Here is a 23,361-nt window from a genome sequence, read left to right on the forward strand (position 1 = left end):
GTCAGACCCGATATTGTATTCAGCATAAATAAAGTAACAAAAAGTTTTCTTTCTGATGCTGGTACACGAACTTGTAACTTCATGCTCCGAAAGCGAGTGTCTTTAACACTAAACTACACACGCATGCTTCCACAGAGGGAATACTTGTACACTACATCTAAACCACATGAATGTGTCCCTTTGTGCAAAAAAATGAAAAAAGACAATGCTTTCAAGACATACTTTACTGTTTTGGTTGTAAGGCATTAAATGTCCTCAGCGGGACATGACGTAGAGCGGATATGGACAATTGCACAGATTAGTAAAATTTCATTGGTGCCAAGCTTGGGTATTCATTGTCCTCCTGAGGAGGATATTATATGTCTTAAAGGATCAAAAGCGAGAATGGTTACGCCATCTAGCGGTCGGTCAGACCCATTCTGGCTGGGCCGTGAAAAGGCTCCAGTGGACACTATTTATATAGTATATTTTTCTATGGTACAAGGGCTGTCATCGTCACAGTGGTCAAGCTCAGGGTTTTAGTCTTCCGGTCTGGTTCAGGTAGAGGCCCGAACCCTGGCGGGAGCCCTTGCTGCCGGCGGCTGGCTCGCCAACAGCAAGTTTCGGAACGTCAAACCCTGTCAATCATTATTGTAAATGCCAACTACTAAAGACCGACATCACGACCAGTACGTGAACACAGGTGGTCGATGTTTTCATAATGTTATATATTATGATGTCATCTTCATAAAAAAAAACGAGCCAGGCCTGCGCGCAAGGCACAGCACAGTCACAGCATAAGCTATAGAAGAGCGGCCTTTCAGAGGCGTTTATATAAGCACGCATTGAGTAACTGCTGCACGCACACTTGCTTTATGCCCACTATGGCATTAATAATGAAAAAGTCACAGCTTTGCCGCAAAGGCGAAGCAATGAACGCGATAGCAACAAATTGGAAGGTCACGCGCAGAATGGCAAGCAGATCGAAACGTGCCCCGCGTTCCTGACGCGCAAATAACGCAGGAAAAGTACTCCCAGATGCAGATTAACGCGAATGAGCATCTCAATTGTTACTTCGCCGTATCTGAAAAGCGCGCTCTTTTCGCAAACGGAGACTGTGCAACGATTTCTGTGACCTTTGTGCGCCCGGTAACTACAACAGAATCGTTTCGGTGGCAGCTTAAGGCTGTTTCACATGCCGCGATTGCAGCGAAAAAAAAATCATTCCATTCGCTCCAATCGCTCTGTTATGCTTGAATTATGCTTGAAGTGGGTATGCGCCACAGTTAGTAGCCGAACAAAAGCAAGCTTTTGTAAAGGGTTGGATGATTGGACTACCCACTCGTTACGCTATTCGCATTGTGCGACGACTGCTCGTTCTTTCGTTGTTTAAAACGCTTTATAAGTTTGATTGATTTGTGGGGTTTAACGTCCCAAAACCACCATTTGATTATGAGAGACGCCGTAGTGGAGGGCTCCGGAAATTTTGACCACCTGGGGTTCTTTAACGTGCACCTAAAGCTGAGCACACGGGCCTACAACATTTCCGCCTCCATCGGAAATGCAGCCGCCGCAGAACGCTTTATAAGTCCTATTAACGCGATTGCTTTCCCAACATTAAGCCTGCCAAGGGCAAGTTCGTTAAGAAGTCCTAAGTACCGGTGCGAATCAGTGGTAGAATACTGAGCTGGCACCCAGCGGACCCGGGTTCAAGCCCCACAGTGTCTTTTTTTTCATTTCACGCGATGTGGTTACGGACAACTATGGTGCTGCGCGAGACCCTAGTTCTGATCTCATAACAGCTTTCGGAGACAGCTCCCTTCCCTCCATGAATGCCGTTTAACCAAGGAAGCTGATGACCCCGCCCCCCCCCCCCCTAGTCAGACTAATGAGTTTTGATGTCTTGGCAAGTTTTTCTGAATATTTTTATGTTGTAGAATTGCTTTTTATAGCTGATGCTCTCCCTGGGATGTTTCTTATTCGGGAGTGCGAGTAGACTACGCCATCTCGGAAGAGTAAACGCCCTTCGAGGATGGCTGCAATACACTGGGCTCTATAAAACGTGGTTACAAGACCCCTACAATTCAGGAGATGCTCAGATGGAAGAGTTTTCAGCCATGTGGGCCAGGTTAACGACGCCTTCTGCAACGTCGCCACCACTACTTCCTAGCGAACGTTACGAAGATTCGGCAACCACCTTTGCACTCCCCCTCTGAGCTTACCCATTGCAGGCCACTGTGTTCCGAACTTCTGACATATCTTTACCTTCTTGTAAACAGCTGCGTTCTGACACGCTTTCCACCAAACATCCCCATAAGCACTCCAAGAGCGCCTCTTATTGGCTCACCCTTTCCATTTAGCATCACTCTGGGTACTCCTTCGGCTAGGCACTGCATTTTCTTGTCCACCAAGCTTCACTACCGCATTTCTAGTCACGGCATCGTCCTCCTTTTAGGAGCTTGCTCGGCAAGCTTCTTATCCTCGCGCCTTTTCCGGCGGCCGCCGGCGTGTATGCCAGTGTTGCCAATGTAGACTTCTCCAGTCGCCGCTCCGGTCACCTCTCCGGTGATTCTAATGATTCTAACAATGCTCACCAGATGGCGCGCCACCACCCAAGGCGTCGGTTTTCGATGGCCCGTGTGCTCGTCTCGTCGAGACTACGTCCACTTTGTTCTCGTGGCCTCGCAGGCATCGCAGCAAGTGACAAGTTCCTATAATGAGTGTTACGCACGGGTACCAAAATTTTCCCAAGCCCCCTCCATCTGCCTGCTCTCTACACCGTTCAAGAACGCCTGATAGCTCCACGTCTGCCATATATGAGCATTAGGCATTTGACTCACGGTAGCCACCAGTATGGTATAAAGGGGCATGTAGTTAAGATGCCGATAAACGTGGCCAACACTGTGCAGTGCCGGCCACAGAAAGAGCCTGACAACGCTGCCTTCGACGTACACATCATGCGCCGGCTCGTTAACCAGCCTTGCTACAGAAATAGTCACACCAAGAAACGCCCCGCGCACCTCCGAGCAAGCTCCTCCAACGCCATTCACTTTGTAGATATGGTGGTGATTTTCTCCTACCCTGCCTTACTCCGGCTCAGTCCTCGCCGCGAGCGCTGAATGAACGCCGGTGAACGGCGAAAGATCTACTGCGAACAGTTTCACTTCTACGATTCCGTTATTCCTTCCAGGAATCCCATAGAGGCAGATTACATTGCATGCTTTCACCGAGCGCCCATTGCAGTTATCGCCTTTGTTTGTTTTGCCACGGTTGTTTATTGTTGCTAGATTCCCACGAATTAAGCAATGTCGCGTGAGGGTACCCCTGCTGCGAAGTTTATTCCTTTTGTTTGGGCGCCTCCGCGCACCTGAAGAGAACGTGTCGGAATAATTGATTTCACACTACATGCGTATAACTACCATAGCTAAATTTAGCGACGACAGACCAAGCAGTTTCTGTGAAAGCTGGCATATCCCTTCCACGATCAACACTGTCAAATAATTCGCGTCGCGCTTATTATTCTCTTTCGTAATACACTTCACGCTTTCTCTCTGGGCATCCATATCACGAGTGCGCCGGCTAGGATTTCACAAGTACCTTGAATATACAACTAGAGAGAGAGAGAGAGAAATCGTATGACACGGTGCTTGACCTCCTGGACCCCGTCAGGAACGACCTCGTCAGTAATCAAAGGGGCTGCAAAGGACAGGTCTAGCGCCTCATACGCGTACGTCAGTGGAATCCCATCAAAAGCGGAGTACTAAATGTATCATCACTCTCGAGATGAATGTCGCCGACCCGAAGCTGAAAGTGGTGCAATAATAAAAGGCGCAGATACCTTCTCCGCTTTTGGCGAAACAAAATATGCGATTCACAATGTGACTTCATTAATGAGAACGTTTACAAAGACGTGCTCAGTTTGAGTGTCATTACTGACGCTAAATATAGACAAGAGAAATATCGCTACTGGCCAGCTGCGAGAAACGGTCGAGGTGAGGAAACTACACTACTCGTTTGACGAAGTGATTCATACTCGAGCGTACAGGTGAAGAGGGAAAGAGAGAAAGTTATGCGGGAAAGGCACGTCAGATAGCAGGCCGCTCATCACGTCACTGTCTCTTGATCTTTCGACTACAGAGAGGAAATGCCAGGAACCTTTTGCTGAATCATATGGCATGTGAATCATATATACTACAACCGAGGCAGCACCGCAAATGTCTCTTCTAATATGTCATCTCATAAGATGTAAGAAATAATACCAAACATTTCTGGCCAAAATCAATATATGCTCTTCGAAAAACGTAATGTAGTGAGGGATTACGGAATAATTTCGAAAACCTGAGGTGTCCTTGGTTAATTGGTTGATGATTTATATATGAAGTTTAACGTCCGAAAAAGACCTTATAATTGTGAGAGACGCCGTAGTGGAGGACTCCGGAAATTCCGACCACCTGGGGTTCTTTAACGTGTGCCCAAATCTGAGCACACGGGCCCACAACCTTTTCGCCTCTATCGAAAATTCAGCCGCCACAGCCGAGATTCGATCCCGCTACCTGCAGGTCAGCAGCCGCGTACCTTAGCCACTAGACCACCGCGGCAGGGCTTGGTTATTGAGCAGGCTAATTTTTTTCTTCCTCGTCGCGACGTGTCCACCGCGCGACAGGGAATTTTGAGCGCGCGACCTTGTTCATGAAAAAAAAAAACGCCAGTAAATAAAGCTACTGACGAAAAAAACGAAGGCAACATGAAATTTAAAAAGAAACCTAAGTGCTCCGATATTCTAACTCTATCAAAGGAACAAAATGACAAATGCTGGTTGGTCAGGTTCCAGCCGACGTAGCAAACATATTCGATTCTGTCGTTTTATTTAACATTTAACATGTTATCATTGGTTGGAGCATCAATGCCCTGTCGATACGTTGTGGCAAACTCATATTTAGAGAAGGATTCATGGGATCTCTCGTGCACTCGCCTGAGGTGACTCAAAAACGGAAGGAATCTTACTTCTCGGTCGATGAACTGATCCTACCCCTGCTCCACCCCCTCCCCCTTTGAAATCTTTCTTCACCTATATGACGTGGCCTTGCACTGCCTCCATGATCGGAGACATTGCATTGCCTCACCTGTATTTGCATATCCTCCGTGATCGGCGCAGTTTTAACCAAGTGATGATGTTTTGCGATGACATCATCACTTGACGTCATGATGAATATTTGTGACGCCAATATGATGTCTTGTGACGTTATCACGTTACGTTGTTTGTTTGTTTTTCATCACTCGTGTTGATGTCTCTGACTCCAATGCTCAATTTTCGCGCTAGATCAGGCATCTACAGCTTTCGCCTTGACACGAGAGTCCCAGTATGACGGTTTCGTGGTGCGACGATATACAAATGCTCGTTGAGTGTGAGACCACACTTCACCGAACGTTTCTTTAAGATAACCGTCTCTGTGCACGCATGGACGTGGTAGCGCCTTATTCGTTCGTTGAACATGTTGATATCTTGACAATTCGAAATCTTGTTGCGCTCAGTGTATATAAACTTGAAAATGCCGGTCTCGGTGAATCTTTTGGTGGATGAAAAGGGTGGTAGCCCTTTTCATTCAATGCAAGAATGCTTCGAAGTGATCACACTGGTTAATTTTTATTTTTAACGCGATAGCGATAAAGCTCTTGTTTCGCAGAAATGTCGGCGTCGGCATGATTGGTTGTGAGCGAAAAATCGTCATCTTATGCGTGACGAAAAAATTGAGAACGATTCAAACGAAACAAATAAAAAAATTTCTGGGTCAGAGTGGGGTCAGATTGTTTAGGTCAGAGTGGGGATCAAAAACGCATTATTTGCGTGTCAAGCGGATTTTCTACCACACGGCCATGCGTCTGCTTGCGAATACATTGAAAATAGCTTCCTCTGCTTAGAAATGCAGTGAAAGTGGATTTAATGCGTTACAAACACATGCGTCCTGTATACATCTTTCACAATGCAGCATGAAATATTACAGTAACAATGCGTAGTACAAGCGCCCATCACCAGCGGGTGTCGAAACCTGTGCTTATCATAATGGCTTCATGTTTTGAAGCCGGTCATCCACTACAAAAGCCACACGCACTACTGCGCCTATATATTCCGTTAAAAGAACCGACTACTGAATTTTTTTCGACCAAGTTTTTTTTTTTTCAGGCTCTACCGAAAGCTTACCCTTCGCAGTGTTCGCGGCTGCAATAGTTACTCCCACAAGCACGTGGTTATTTCAGAAGGAGTATTTTTCAATTTGAAAGGCTCTGTACACGGATGAGCTCTTTCATTCAGAAACGCTAATTGATAGCGATTCCGGCAGCCCTTCCAGCAACTTGCGCGTGTTATTGTTCTGCTTTCGCAGGATTGATTGATTGATATATATGGTTTAACGTCCCAAAACCATATGGTTATGAGAGACGCCGTAGTGGAGGGCTCCGGAAATTTCGACCGCCTGGGGTTCTTTAACGTGCACCCAAATCTGAGCACACGGGCCTACAACATTTCCGCCTCCATCGGAAATGCAGCCGCCGCAGCCGGGATTCGATCCGCGACCTGCGGGTCAGCAGCCGAGTACCTTAGCCACTAGACCACCGCGGCGGGGCTGCTTTCGCAGGAGTTCCTGTACCTATGCTTAACCGCGCTTGTTCTCAGATTTACAACTATTTTTGAAAATAAGCCGTTACAATGGCACGATGTGGTTTTATACAGCTTCCATGTATTTGTACCGCCTTGCGTGCACCTGCTCCCAAGCTTGATGCACCAGTGTCGCGGATGGCTTGTCTCGTCGTCGTTACTCTCTCGACACACGAGCCAAGTCAAGTGATCGAAAATGTCACTGCGCGTCATTTCTGAAACAAAGTGTAGGTGAAAAAAAAAAACACGCCACTCCAAAATCTTAGTGACCTGGAAACTGCGTTCATGGTTTCATGAGCCGTAGAAAATTTTCTCAAGACGTGCGGATGAGCACGGGATCATTACGTCATGCGAAGGCAGCGCCACTTTACTGCGCACTACTCACGCAGGCCTGTAAGTACATTTTTATAGAGTAGTATATTTTACTATAAAGATGCAAACAATATTTCAACACTAACAAAAAAATTATTGACCGCGTACGCTAGTTTACGGTAACGTGACAGGGCAGACGGATAACTAAAGTTCCTGCCACCAGGTGGCGCGACAGGCTATTAACCGATCTTTAATGAAGAAATAAAAATATTAAAATAGGGTTGGTTTTAGTCACTATGAGGGACAATCTTTCCATCCGTGCAGTCATCTCATTTCATGTTCTGAGCAGTTGTCGCTCCCTTTAAGGCCACGTGTTGGGTGCATAGCAAGTTCGAAAAGATTTCACGCTCCAAGTATTTGAAGTACGCACTAGGAACAGCATATCGCTGTCCCGTTCAACTCTTAAAGGTGAAGCTTTATGGCCCCTGGGTACTTGCCTGCTGACCCGCAGGTCACGTGATCAAATCCCGGCTGCGGCGGCTGCATTTCCGATGGTGGCGGAAATGTTGTAGGCCCGTGTGCTCAGATTTGGGTGCACGTTAAAGAACCCCAGGTGGTCAAAATTTCCGGAGCCCTCCACAACGACGTCTTTTATAGCCATATGGTGGTTTTGGGACGCTAAACCCCACATATCAATCAAATCAATTATGGTCCTCTACTTTTCTTTTCTCTTGTAAATGTACATACGCATCAGATTGAAAGCATCGGACAAATCATGAATGCTACTAGCTTCGCCGTCAGCGAAGACCACCATGTTATGACAATTTGCGAACAATTGTCCAACTGTGTCATCTCTGATTGATTTACTTGTGGGGTTTAACGTCCCAAAGTCACCACATGATTATGAGAGACGCCGTAGTGGAGGGCTCCGGAAATTTCAACCCCCTGGGGTTCTTTAACGTGCACCCAAATCTGAGCACACGGGCCTACAACATTTCCGCCTCCATCAGAAATGCAGCCACCGCAGCCGGGGTTCGAACCCACGGCCTGCGTGTCAGCAGCCAAGTACCTTAGCCACTAGACCACCACGGCGGGACAACTATCGTATCTCTGTACGAGCATGAATCTTCAACATACGGATCTAATTTCCGCTGAATGTCATTACTAAGCATCGAAATAAAGAGTACATTATACAACTTTTTTTATTCCCTGCTAGCAATGTCTAATCTTCCCAGGCCTCTCTTTTCTTGCCGCCATTCGCAGCTTATTTAGAAACGTCTTCGCCGATTTGTAAGAATGGCAGAATTGGAAAGAAAACAGGAGGGATTAACAGCCGCGGTACCGCCACATTCAGTCGTCGTTGCCCGCCGAGCATTTCCCCACAGCGCGCCCTTTCGCGCAATCCCCTCTGTTGTGCGGACCGTTTCATAAGATGAAAAAAGCGCGATTTGCTAGAAAAGGGGTCCTGACCCGTCAACTTTAATTTGCGATGGCACAAGCGGCAACACAGAGTCGGCAAAGGGGCCTAGAGTGCGGCCCTGCAGATTTTAGCTCCAATCTGAGACAACGATAAGAAACGCAAATGGGATAACGCGCATGAATAAGGGCAAACATAATTGACACTGTGCTCTCGCGAACAGCAATATGGACACCTGAACGTGCTCAACATATCAGGAGTAATCCTGTCTTTCCAATTCGAAACTGCTATATAACATTGCTTTGTCCATGCACGCTGCTCAGCAACACGAATGAAGAGTGCGTACTTCATTTCATTTCATTTATTTTACCCTCAATTGTACATAGCTTTACAGAGGGGAGACACCGATATGGCCCGGCGTAAGTTGGTTATACGGGCCAAGCTGTACACTATTCGCAATGAGCCTAAAAGCTTAAGGATGGCACGTGTATCGAAGTGGATCAACAAAACGCTGACTTAAAGACACTTTTCGGCAGGAAAGAGTAAACTCTACAATCCAGGTAATCTTGTGTAGCACGCGAAATTAGGGAACACGGCGCACGCCCAAAATTCGAGAAATGATTCTGACATGTCAACAAGATTGTTACGAAACGGGACCGAAATTTTCCACCAGCGCGCGTCTGTTCCCGTGTTTTTTTTTTTTTTTTTATCAAGTATGCCTGGCTTCTCTTTTCCCCTAATTGTCGAGTTGCGATAGAGTATGAAACATGAGAGAAATGTTCTATCACCGTAGATCGACAGCACCCTGGGTATAATCATATTCCTCAATGTGCTTTAAGATCTGTCGCAATAGTTGGCCCTGGCGTATTTCATCGTGTATGATATAAGTAAGCGCTCTGCTGGCCTGCCGTTCCCGTCTCCGTCGTTAAACATCGCCCGCAGATATATGAAGTCGTACCAGTGGATTAAAAGATGCACAATGTTTCTGCCCTGATTTACTCGCCTCTTTGATTGGATTGCCTAGGAATATCCTTTCGCGTCCCTCGACATTAATGTTTTCGTCTATCTAGCCGCGTTCCACTCGCAGTGTTCCATTAGGCTAGGGCTTCGTTCAAATACCACTTTCACGTTTTCCTTACGAACGCCTTCGGTTTCTTAAATATATGCATAGTTGCGGCAAACACCTCATTCAGCATAAGAAAGGTTCACAAACCTCATCGATTGACAAAACTATTAATTTATACTCTCCTATAGAGTGTCTACGATGTAGATTGTATTAGGTTAACGGGGGAGGTGGGCGCTGCGTAATAATTCTGAACATTTGGGTAACATTTTGCGCGCCCCCTTCATGCTCACAGAGGCATACGATCTTGGTCTGCCTCACGAAAGGCGACTTTAAGAGCAGATAACTATGGACACTGAGCTCAGTAGTTGTCGTTCTCGTCGTCGTCGTCGTTATTATTATTATTATTATTATTATTATTATTATTATTATTATTATTATTATTATTATTATTATTATTATTATTATTATTATTATTATTATTATTATTATTATTATTATTATTATTATTATTTAACGTCCCAAAACCCTACATAATTATGAGAGACACCGGATCGGAGGGCTCAGGAAATTCCGATCACCTGGGCTGCTTTCATCATCGTCATCAGCCTGACTACGCCCACTGTAGGTCAAAGGCCTCTCCTATGTTCCGCCAGCCAACTTGGTCCTGAGCTTGCTGCTGCCACTTCATATACGCACACTTCCTAATATCATCTGTCCACCTAACTTTTTGTCTCCCCCTAACCCTCTTGCCTTCTCTCGGAATCCAGTCAGTTACCTTTAGTGACCAGTGGTTATCTTACCTACGTGCTACGTGTGCGGCCCATCATAGAGTTTCCTAATATACACTAGAGGGAACTCTGGCGCTAGTGTCTATGGGAGCTACAATGCACGGCACTTCAGCGAGCATGGGAATGATGGGTAGTACACACATTTGTCTAAACTTCGTACTTCTTGCCTGCTTTCCGGCTCCGTGTGTGTTCGTGTGGCTTGAAGCTGTTTTCTCAAAAAACAAAAATCAGCAAATGTACAGCGTATGCGCTTCACCACCCTATCTTTTCTAATTACCTTCCCGAATTGGGTCGCAAAGTTCAAAAGAATGGAATGTTCCTTTCAAAACAAAATCGAAATACAGCAATAAACGAAGCCGCAAGTACGATTCGCCGCCCGCAAGTACGAAGACTAGGCAAATGTGTGTACTACCCATCATTCCCATGGTCGCTGAACGATCGCAGCGCCAGAGTGCCTTTTAGTTAATTTTGAGAAACTCTATGCGGCCCATGTCCATTTCTTGTTCTTGATTTCAACCATGATATCCTTAACTCCGGTTTGTTCCCTGCCCCACTCTGCTCTCTTGTTGTCTCTTAAGGTTACTCCTATCACTTTCCTTGCTCGCTGCGTCGTCCTCAACTCAAATTGAACCCTCTTTGTAATCCTCCAGGTTTCCGCTCCGTAGGCAAGCACCGGCAAGATGCTGCTGTTATATGCCTTCCCCTTGAGGGCTTCTTTACCGTGCACCTAAATTTAAGTACACGGGCCTCAAGCACTTTCGCCTCCACCAAAAACGCGGCCGCCGCGGGTCAGCAGTCAAGCACCATGATTGATTGATTTGTGGGATTTAACGTCCCAAAAGCACCATATGATAATGAGAGACGCCGTAGCGGAGGGCTCCGGAAATATCGACCACCTGGAGTTCTTTAACGTGCACCCGAATCAGAGCACGCGGTCCTAGCGCATTTTCGCCTCTATCGTAAATGATCGTAAATGCAGCCGCAGCAGCCGGGATTCGATCCCGCGACCTGCAGGTCAGCAGCCGAGTACCTTAGCCACTAGACCACCTCGGCGAGGGAGGCACCATAACCACTACACGACTGTGGCGGGTGTGGGTGAGCGTATTGCTCAGAAAAAAACACATACTTCCGAGGAAACGGGAAGTGGGAAACGGAAGCTTACTCGCAAAAAGGCGAAAAGGGCCCCACAGATGAGGATGATAACTCTCGCATGTTGCCTTTAGAGTCAGAAAACGACAAAACGATGAAAAACGAAAAGTTCGGGTCCGTTACTTCATGTCGCTTAGTCCTATCATAGTTTAATCACCGTGTTAAGCCCTCGACTCTATAAACAGTATTAAGAGGTCTGAAGCCTTCCTGACACACAACACATGAGCTTCACGGTCAAGGTGAACCTGACGCGCAGCTCTATAGTGAAGTATATAAGTCTCGGCAGCTGTTATAACTATTGTGCCATCCTGTGGGAGAACGCTCTCCTTCGACCTGCAGGTCAAAGAACGGCGTTATCCTAAAGTTATATCCATAAAAAAAAGGTAAAGTAAGACCCTTGTTTTTTTTTCTATGTTATACCCTCGGATGACCCAGCAGAGGGCGCTGACGTAACGGAAGGCGCGGGCAAACAAAACATGCGACGGTTGCAAACGCATTCCGCGAACAAACTTCGTATTCTCCTGCTGCCACCAGGCACTGTGGTACGAACTTAGCGTCTGAAGCACGGCTTAAAAGGACTAGGGCGTAACGCCGGCCACGTAAATCACTTCCGCCTGTCGCCTCCAACGCAACGCGTCTCAGCTCGAAAATCACCGTCGTTGTAGGCGGGCCAGCTTTTGCCAACATCGCTCGCAGCTGTCCAGAAAGAATTGTGACCCCTCGTTAATTCTCCGTCCCTTTTACTCTAGTGAGGCGCCACGCCAAAACAGCAGCACAAGTGCCGGTTCTGCACGTGACACTGCAATTTCCCTCATAGTGCGTCTGCGACACCGGAGCGAGGATGCTTGTTGCGCCAGATCCACAAACTATGAGCCGCGTTTTAGGTGCCGAATACACCGGAACACTAATCAAAAATTATGAGGCCATCCTGTTCTGGGCGTTCATTTGTATCTACAAATGAACGCTCAGAATGCTCACTTGCAGTTCAATTGTAACTACAAAAAAAACAGACATGATCATGGTCATGTGGCATCTATACACAATTTTGCGACAACTCAACCACTGTATCTTAGGAATAATGACATTGAATTACAATATTTCACATACTAAAACCGCAATATGGTTTTGATCGTGGTACGGGACTCGGGATTGATTCTGCAAACAACCTCGTTTTTTTTTACCGCTCACCGAAGTGCAAGTATCAGGTTGGATCTCGGCTGAGGCGGTCGCACTTGGACAGATCGAGGCAAAGTTCTAGAGGTCTATGTGTTTAGATTGATGTGCGCATTGATATCCCCGACGTGGCCCGAAATTTCCGGAGTCCTTCTCTGCAACTTGCCTCATTCGTGTTGTTTTGGCACGTAAAACACCTGGTATCATTTAATCTAGGCACACATCTACATTTTATATCACGGAATATGACAAACGAATGTCGCAGGTAACAAGCTCAGAATGTTTTTTTTTTTTAGTTCAAAGAGGGAGTTTGATCACTTGAACGACGCTCATGCTGGTGACGTATGAATTATCAAACCATGACGTATTTATCCTCAAATAACATTTCATCTCAAGTGTCTCAAACAGCATTTGCACGGCCTTTGATGCACTACAAACTGGGTCATTTTATTAGAGGTGTAGCCGAAAGTTATGTTTCTGAGGATTTTATTATCGTTAGCTAACAACTTTCCGCGGGATTCATTCGAGCGTAGTATACTGCCAAGATGCCGACCAAAGCCGGATGCATTGATGGCAAGGTCAGCCTTGCTGCACTTCCGCGGCACCAACAAAGCACATACACGCCCGAAAAATCAATTTCCATTTGCTTCCCACAACTTGCGTCCACAAGCTTGCCGCAACCAGCGAAGTGTGCACTCGGGCTATTGATGAAAGCTTCCTCCTTCCACAGTCACCTCGCATTGACAAATTGACGCATTGTTTCCACATGGCCCGTGCAAGTACTGTACTCGTCTGTCAAGCAAGTGGCTGATGGCGTTTGATAGCGATTGACGGACGACACGATTCTGAAGAGAAGAATGCGCGATACATTTTGCAACAAATGTTTGCGCGCCGTCGGTCAAATACACAAATGAAACCACGCTTTAGCTAAGTATATACGCCACAGCGTATATACTCAACATCGAATTAATTGCTTACCGCAATTCATGCAAGCCGACAAATGCCTGCGTGCCAAACTGCACAGATATGTGCTGTCAATATGAATTCAAATTCGCTCGGCGAGTAGCCACTTTCAAGAACGACGCACTTGGAGCTGGTAGACTTTTGCTGTAAGCCACGGAGGAGCCAGACATAGAGACCACGCATTTTGGAAACGTTTAGTCTTCGCGGCCCTTCTGGAAAACTGAAGATACCGAGGCCCCCCGCACGGTATGATACACTTACTCGCAGACTGAGTTAGGCTGTCGCGTTTTACATTGGTAGGCCGAAAAAACTCCCGCCACCCACATAATAAGACGCACCAATTCCCGCTTGGAATAACGACACGCGCGTGCACTATATATTTAACGCTCGCAGCTTTGTTTCGTCTCCAACCTTACAGCCAATATCAGAAACATATACATGTTAAAGAAAACGAGATACATAAGATGAAGAGACATATCATGCGATCTTAGCGTACTGTGGAGAAGAAACAGATCCATACTACTGTAATAAACTCGAGCCAAAAATAAATGCCCGCAAAACTTTCTTTTTGGAGCATATGCCAATCGGATAGACATTTTTTGTCAAATCGGTTTTTGTCTCGTGACATTTCAGATGAAAGTTTTTTTGTAGTTGGTCGTTCAATAGAATCACCATTTTCTGGCACCAATGTTCTCTAAAAGATATCCTAATAAGATCAAGACACGACATAAGATGGTATCATTAGACGCCAGTCAAACACGAGATGTCTCTGGAGTGAACTATCGATCCATTAAATAACCTCCGCAGGAGTTCGTGCCAACACGAACATACCATTTATCAGGGGCCGGATTAACGTTGAACACATTGGATTCCGTAGCTTGTACCTGAATCTAAGCACTACACAGCTATTTCTACGTTTCTCCCTGATCTAAATGAGGCTAGAATCGGACGCGGAGCTCATTTAGCTCAGCGGGTAAAGGTCATGTGGCCACTGAGCAGCACCGCGCGAAATTTATTACACGTTGGTGCCACCGCTACCTTCTACGCTACGCACTGTCCTGTAATGAAAGTAGAAAAAACGAACCTTTTATCAGCAAGTTTATTTTTGTGTGCTTGCTGCTCAATATACACGCCAATCAGCGCGAAGACTTAGCCTGCCACGGGACTATATTATGCGAGAGAAAAAATGGCGCTCCTCCCTCAGAGTACATTATTATAGTCTCATCAGTCATCTCTGAACAAGTCAAGCTACTTGAACACCACGAAGTGTTCTCAGCATTTTGCTAAGTCGAACACTTACGCTGTATCAAGCATTTGTAGAAAGCGGTGACCTCGTCACTCAATGCCGATATGTCTATTTAAATGCTCAGCCACTTTGGCCGCGTTCGAATTGCGGCAAAATAAGCATATTTCATGAAACAACCGACACTGAAACAATCTCCACAAATAGTGCAAAGGAGCGTGGAACAAATCAATATTTAGAGCCACTCCCTATTGATGTAGGATTGAACTGGTCCAAGAGTTGCAACTGTGCTATAAGAGACGCCAGTGAGAGGTAGCGGAATAATCCTGAACAGTAATCTTCCCACCGGGACACCAGCAGTGTCCAAACCCCATCGAAATTCAACGCCGCGGTAGCCGGAATCGAACTTGAAACGTATTCCTGAGAAACAAAACGCCGCCATTTTTTGTGGGACTTTCGACTCAAACGACAGGCGGCGTGAGTGAAGTTAGACCAGAGCATTTCGCTTTTTATTTGTTGCACTTCTTTTGCGTCTCTGTTCATCGCAGTTGCAGCTTCGCGTAGAAGGTTTTCACTTCAAAACAAATCTACGCGCATGTTCGGAACATATAAAGGTTTCTTCCTCGTAGACAATGCATGTGCAATATACTGTATGTGATCAGGCAATTCAGTTGTGCGTCCCGTAAAATTCGAGCCTCAGCTGTCCCAGACAGCCACCCGTGGGGTCCCTAGCTCTCAGTAACTCCTCAGGACCGATTAAAGTTCACTGTCTGTACGTCTGCCAACCTATGACACTGCCTTTTCTAGTGCCCCAACTCCAACATTTACCCCCCCCCCCTTTCCCTTTCCATGGTCCGACTGCATGACTGCCGAAGGCGAAGAAAAACAGCGTCGACTGGTCGCGGAGGCGGTCGAAATGCTCGGCTTTTATAAGTTTGTGGCTACAAAAGTCTACTGCTGATGCTACTACTACTACTACTACTACTACTACTACTACTACTACTACTACTACTACTACTACTACTATATACCACTACTACTACTATATACCACTACTGCATGTGCACTTGCTTTTTCGTTTGGTAACCACCGTTAGGGCTGGCGGGGGTTTAGGGTGGCCAGGACACCCTCTAGTTGTTGAACCAGCTCTTTCTTTTTGTGCTCACTTCTTGAATTACACTGCTTTTCTTTAAGGGTGGAGGGATGGTGGCATTGAAACGATTCGCGATAAAGCAAATAGTACAGCCTGCACCTATTGAGGCTCCATAATGTGGAGTTCAATAGCAGCGCAAGAGTGAGCAAATTTCGATGCCCGCCAAGAGGCGCGACCGCCTATGCGAGGTTACCTGTAAGAGCTGTAGAGCTTCGCTTCGTCTGGAGAAGAGGGACTTTACGGGGGGCGGGCACCCGTAAGAGTTAAGTGCTCCCGACACTTTCGCTTCTCTGGATAGGCGCAGCTCAAAGCTGGTGGGACCCTAAGTGTTCGCCGGACGTGTAGTTTATGCGGTGTGCACGCATTAAAACTCGCCACTGTTTGTGTGACTGTGCGTGCGTTCGTGCACATGTTTGGGGACACGCTGGGATTAGCTTTTGAACGTTCTGCTGAGGCGAGCTGCGTACGTAGAATGCAATAACAGGCGACATCTTCGACGAATTGTACCGGTGCACACTGGCGCCACCATGATTTGACGAAACGGGGCAACCGGTGAGCAAGATCGCGATTAGTTTAAGACGCCGACAGTGTCTCTCAAAAACAAATAAAGAGGGCGGAGGGGGAAGAGGACGAGACATTTTGAAGCACGCGAACTTCGTCAGAATGAAATTGACACATTTTTCTTTATTTGCATAACGTGGACCGCGCGTTACTGCGATTTTGGTTCATGTGTGGCAGGAGATGAAGATTACAAAGAAAAAAGAGCGGGAACGTTCTTTAGACGGCAAGTCAGCGCCATTAACGATTGTAAACAGCACGAAAACGACAGCAAAGCACCGCGTAACTAAGTCGTGTTTGCTATAACGGAACGCTATCGCCCACTCTATGACAGTCTCTTTTCTTTCTACTTAGCAAGCACTTGCGTAATACATTATGTCGACATTGCGGGGCCGATGATATTAGATGACGCAGTGAGCGTGCCGTATAATTATTCGAAAGACTTCGCAAACGAGGATGAGAATTCATTGATACGCAGTGACTATGAGGACAGAAAATGCGACATTAGTGCCATGTACAGTGTATCAAAATACGCATATGGAATACACTACCTTTCATTCTGCCCGTCTTTTCCCCATCAGTAATTTATTAATCCGAACAGATACTTATTTCTAAAATCATCTCGACCGCAATAGGTCTCTTCCTTCTAAAAAGGCGCTCATTATTTCAGCGACGAATGAAATAAATCTATTGCTGAAAACAGGCTTACCAAAAGTGGGGAGCCTTATAGAGCGACTTGTTACGAGTGTTCAAAGAATGACGTTACAGAGCACGTTTTCGTGTTTGATTTATAGGAACCTTGACGGCAGAAACACTGTCCACGGTAATCAACGATTAGAGTGGGGAAGCATGTTGGCTGCGAAACGATCAGTAAATAAATGTCGACAAGATCCGTTTGTTACGTCACACTCGAATCGCTCCGAGAAAAACAGAAGCTTCGCAAGCATACGATCATTCACCCCAGTTGTAACTGCTCTATCTTAATGATCCATCTGAAAAGCTAGGTGCATGTTTCATTGTCAAAAGCAATCAGTCTCTGACGTCAAAATACAATGAAGAGACGGGATCGTAAAGTTCCGTTATCTTATTAGGAATATATCGATCATTTTACTTACCTTACCTTGGCTAGTTCAAAATGCGAGGCGGAGGCTGAGTATGTCTATCGTTGATATCCTAAGAATGGTGCCTATTTCGTACTGCCTCCCAAAAACGTGTTCTGATAACATGACACCGTTTTTTCTCAGTAGAATGGCGCTGTATCGTGATCTTGAATGAGTTGTCGCAACTGTTTTCCAAGTTTACTTATTTTGGCAGCGTTATTTATCGTTATTATCACGTTAGCTTTGGACCGTTAGCTCGGAGGAACCTTTGAGTATATATCTTTGAGTATATGTCTTTTGAGTATATATCAGAAGCCAGTGGCGTAGTTGCTAATGAGGGCTACGCCTGAAGGGCATGCAACTAAATTCAAGTGCCCTATAATTCACGGCGCATAAGATAAAAGTGGCTGCTGTAATAATTAAACCAAACAAAAAACTTCAATTCATTTCAGTAAATTAAAACGGGGTGGTGGGAAAAGGCAGCAGCTCGACCACGATAATAATAATAATACAGTTGTTACATCCTAAATCTACGATATGATTACGAGAGACATCGTAGCAGAGGTCTCGATAAATTCCCACCCCGTGGGGTTCAAATGGTGGCCGCTGTGAAGTGGCGTTTGTAAATGGGCAAATATAATTAACAAACGCCCCAACGTTTCCACTCAAGCTTCGGCCGTCCACTATCGAAGCCCGATGCTCCTACAGCTACTCACCTCCCTCACATGCGAATACCTTATCAGGGGAATAGAACGCATGTAACCGCTCAGATGCCTTTACCGAGTGCTTAGCGCGTTTTCCAAAAAGCTGGCGCTTCGCCGTCGATCCGGACTATGTATCTACACCAACGAGGTGCAGGCCTTGCATCCCACCTCACGGCGCTGTCGATCGCAGAGGATAGTTATATAGAAAATAGCGTCCTGCAACGCTTGTCGAACATCTACAGATAATGCTGCCAACTGGTAGCCGAGGCTCCTACGAAATTGCGGTTCAAATATAGCGCAGCACGTGCCTTGAAATTGAAAATGAGATTTCAAAGACAGCTAGGAATCGCTCTCCTCTCGGCGAGCGATGTCATATGACCAGAATCGACTGCGTCACATACACAAAAGCACATGGACGAGGTCATTGGTTGATTTTAACATCGTGAGCTTCGTATACGGCCGCCGCGGTGTGCCCGCATCAGCCGCGCCTTGAAGGACTAGAATTACACCAAGATATTACACCAGCACGTTCGTAATCACACTTAAAGTAAAGCACGCGTTTAAAGAAAAAAAGGGGGGGCCACGGTCATGACGCGCGCTGGTGTACGGAAGTAGCTTCTTATCCTTCCCCTTACCCTCCCCTGCGTAGTTTTCCGCGCACTCGCCGGAATGAACGAAAAAAAAAGCGCTTAGAGCTTGCGACAAACACCTGCAACTCCGCTAGCCCATCGGTGGATTTCATTTTTTTTCGCGGTAATCGATTTGTGATGCAATAGACTCTGGTAGTGACGTCAATCGAGGATTACTTGGAAGTTCTGCAGGGCCCCTCTAAAGCAGATTAGGCATGCATGCTTTTTTTTTTTTTTTTGCCCGATGAGTATTTCGTATAAGCAGCGTCTGTTATACTGGATCTCGAACCGTCTTACTGTATGAGTACGTGCTTTGATGAGGCCGAGATAAAAGCGTAAAGTCATGTTTATGCATCGTGACATCTGACGCCAAATCATTTTCCGCGCGTGGTTTTTTTTTTCTGTAATGTTTAGTCTCTCCATTTCCCTCTTCTGGCCGCAAATTCATGCAAGCGTACTTCGCGTCAGTTTGTCATGTTTCATATTTTGCTCTGCCCTTTTTTTTTTAAGAACATGTCGTCCTTCCGTGTACAGTATAGGCCACGAGAAAAGACAGACCACGCAAGCGCGCCGTAGCAGATTTGCCGTCTACGCCGTCTAAAGGCTAGCCGTTTGAGAGAGGAAGCCACTCTTCGGTGACTTTCCCGGAGATTTTAGCCTGCTTCATCGCCCGGCTTGTTACTCTACGTGTCCAGTGATGAGTGTGAAATATACAGTCCCCACGTATACACACAAATAGTTACAAGCACACATGTGTACACGAAATAGTCATTCATAAAGTTTCGTGCAGACCACCTCGCCCCGCCGCGGTGGTCTAGTGGCTAAGGCACTCGGCTGCTGACCCGCAGGTCGTGAGATCGAATCCCGGCTGCGGCGGCTGCATTTCCGATGGAGGCGGAAATGGTGTAGGCCCGTGTGCTCAGATTTGGGGGCACGTTAAAGAAGTCCAGGTGGTCGAGATTTCCGGAACTCTCCGCTACGGCGTCTCTCATAATCATATAGTGGTCCTGGGACGTTAAACTCCACATATCAATGAATCAATCGGGAGTACTCCTCATAAGCGCCAACAACGCTTTTTGTGCTGCGCATATCATAAACTCTACTTTGCCCCGGGCCAAGAATGTGCCGTGGCTCCAAGCTCAGGCCCCGTTACAAATACGGTGTACAGTGGTCGGTATATGAACGACTGCTGAAAAAAACGAAACCTGCCCACAGCATGAAAATCGCAACGCGTTGCATGGTTGCAGAGTGGTCAAGTTCAGATCATCAATGTCCATGGCTTGAACACACCCGTTGCGTCGGCTCTGCGGCGCCACGTTGCTCCGCGTGAGGTCACGGGATCAAATATCGGCGGTGGCACACCGCAATAATTTTTATAAAGTGAAGATGCAAGAACGCCTGCATACCGCAAAGTTGGTGCACTTTACAGAACCCCAGGTCGCAAGAATGACTCCGGAGGTCCACATTACAGTGTACCTCAGAATGAGATTCCGGTGTCGTCCCATAAAACCCCATACTTTTCTGAAACTTCAGCGACATGTTTTAAGCGGGTAATACACGTATTCTGAATGCTACACATTTCAACAACGAAGTCACGTGGTCAGTCAGGCTGCCTGGCATCTCACCGAAACTAAGCGTCAAGTAAATGTCGCTGCTGCAGCACTCGCGTTTTCCTTTAATTACGGCTACCGATGCCCTACAAGAAGTGACTAGCTGCCCGTTCGTCTCTGTGCCTTTGAACATAGCGCAACTACAATGTACGAAGTGCAGCGTGATCGCGAAAAACGCACCCCCTTTCCGAACAAAAAAAAAAAAGACACGGAGCAACGGAGTGTTTTAAAGCAGATTTTCACGCATCTGCTGGGCCGCCTTACGCGGCTCCACAAATGCACAGTGCGTATCAATACCGATTCACTGCATTCTTTTTTCTATGCTAAGCAACGGAGCCCACAGCATTGTGGCGAGGTGCGTAGCGACACCAGGTAAGTTCAGCGTACAGGTGAGTATATGCGCAGACTTACTAGATGAATCTGAAAGAAGCAGCCAGCAGGAGTCATAAGTACAATCGGCATCAAATGAAACGCGAACAGCGGAGCGTGTGGCACAAGCCTTATCAATGGCATAGTGCGCGCCGTCGACCAGTCATTGGCGCAGACAGGCCGATACATCCGGTGTGGCAGCACTGTGCAATCCCCCTATAGTGCAATATTTCATCTAGTGTTCCAAGTACGGTATTTGAAAGGAACAAAATAAAACAAACAGATGTTAAACTACTACAGCCGAAGGCAAGTATTGTAGCACGGTTTGTCATCACGGACTCCATCATCATGGAATTCCTGGCTAATTCTATTTATAGTAGACAAAAGTCGGTTCATAATGCTGGCAATTTCACGCTGTCTCACTCCGTGCCGGTAAAACGAAATGATTTGCGCTCTCTCTTCCGAAGAAACGCTCGGCATTCCCAGTTAAAGTGACGCGTTTTCGCATCGGTCTCTGAAACAAGGGTGCAGAAAGCAGCGCTCGCGAACGAGATACGACGATCGTTTGAAGATCAACCACAAACTGATTATATTTTTCTTTTTGTTTTATCGTGCCAAGTCACCGATTGCACTGCGACGCTGAAGTAAAAGCAAGGAATTGCGAGTGATGCGATCAAAAGCGCTTGGCATGCCCTCGATGGCCACCATTACCACCATACGAAAACTTGAGCAGAAACAGAGATAACGCACTGTAGTGGGATCGCGCAGTGCTGCCAAACCGGAGTTGCATGCCTGTCAATGGTGATGGCTGGATGGCCAACACTATACTGTTTCTAATGCTTGAAACGCGAGCTCCGCCGTTCGGGTTTCATTTGACGCCAATAGTACTTATTTAGTCATTAAAAAAAAATAGGTAGCAACGCGCTGTACATCAAAAGGAGTATTTATGCATAGAGACTGCTGCTTCGGTTTATAGTTCGTGCCCGCGTGTGAAAGGCTCGCTGCTCTGGCGTTGAAAATCTATCCGTGAGCGTTCTCAATCTTTTCCCTCTCTCCTCCTGCGCTACGCCAGCTCTCTCCGTGCGCCAGAGTAATTAAACTAATTGCCATCGGCGCCTGTGCAAAAGGCACACCCAAAACATCGCAGTTTCGCTTTTCGGGTAATAGCACGCACCCCTTGGATCCGTGAATCAGGTTGCACCTATACTCCAGTATCTGAAGTTTCGTTCGCAAATGGTGCGACTATTTACAGCAGCTGTCGTCTTGATTACTTCATCCACGATATGCCAGTCACAGGATTCGAGCTATTTCACTCAGCACAACGCTGAGTGAAAGCAGTGCGGCTTCTCGCGCCGCACTGCTTAATCGTTTCTTCGAGAGTAAAGCGCGCGCTTCTTCCCAGAGGCCGCAACAGTACCAATGCGGCAGCCTACTAGCATGTATTCGTAATCTAGTTTTGTTGTCATTTTCCTTTTGAGCGTTTAACGCGGGTGATCAGCTAAAACACAATTGGGCCGGCCACTGCGTTGCGGCGCTGTGTGTGCGTGTAGTGCGAGTAAGTGCGCCCACTCTCAACGGCCGATTGTGCCGGTATATTCCACGTCGATTCGCACGCGGGAAGGCCTTTGGCAGGCGTTCTCGTGCAGATCGACGCGGACGAGAAGTATCTGCCATGCAACAGCGTTTCCTAATGCACGAGGGAGACGTGTACTCACAGTAAGTTTCCTTGGCCAGCCGGGCGACGACTTCGCCTTTGAGCTTGCTGTTCTTCTTGCCCATGGCCGGCTTTGCGCTCGAAGACGAGGAAAAACTCGGGCCTCGGCGATCACGGACGACCAACCGTCACCGCGGTGTCACGGCCGGCCTGCCTGTTCGTCGGCTTCTCCTTCTCGCGGGGGCTGTTTCACCTCCGGTCGCTGCGGCAGGGCCGCATCGCCCGACCAGGCACAGAAGCGCCGCACTCAAGGATTGTTTTTACGAGCTCTGGTCGCAGTATCTGATCGCGAGCGTTCGACGGCTCGAATGCGCCTGCAGAGACTGCGACGACAAGCGGCGGACGACGCGAGAGAGCGACGAGTGCGGACCCACCAGCGGCGGCTAGCTACACACGGTGTGCGTACCGCGCCAGCGCCGACTGCCGCCGTGTGCAGGAGCGAAAACCTCGGCTCGGGCTCCGACAGCGGCGCGCGCGTAACCGAGCCTGCCGCTGCTGCTGCCGCCACCACCGATGCCAGCAGCGCGAACGCTCTCTCCTCGGCCAATCTTATCGCGATGAGAGAGAGCGGCGCACTACGGACGATCGTTATATATTTCTTTGTGTGTGCTCGTGAAAACACCACCTCACGACTCTTCACCGAAGTGCGTCACAGGGCGGAGCCACACGCTCCTGCCATGAAGTACCGCTTTTAGCGCAGCTGCACTGCCGCCATCTCTTGTTTGACATTATCGTTACTTAGAAAGAAAGGGAGAAAAGAACTCGCGCCGCGTGGCTGCAAG

The 23,361-nt window shown here is 47.2% G+C and overlaps 1 protein-coding gene across 1 annotated transcript in view; it reads right to left on the reverse strand.

The window, feature by feature from the left end:
* LOC119161517 (frequenin-1) overlaps nt 1-22,978 on the reverse strand; it is a 279,556-nt gene extending 256,578 nt beyond the window's left edge. Inside the window, exon 1 of the mRNA XM_037414040.2 lies at nt 22,581-22,978. Within this exon, the coding sequence (XP_037269937.1) occupies nt 22,581-22,644 (64 nt within the window). The 5' untranslated portion in view covers nt 22,645-22,978. The remainder of the gene's footprint in view (nt 1-22,580) is intronic.
* Between the last annotated feature and the right edge of the window lie 383 nt (nt 22,979-23,361).

Source organism: Rhipicephalus microplus, chromosome X (assembly GCF_043290135.1).
Source record: "Rhipicephalus microplus isolate Deutch F79 chromosome X, USDA_Rmic, whole genome shotgun sequence".
Lineage (NCBI taxonomy): Eukaryota > Metazoa > Arthropoda > Arachnida > Ixodida > Ixodidae > Rhipicephalus > Rhipicephalus microplus.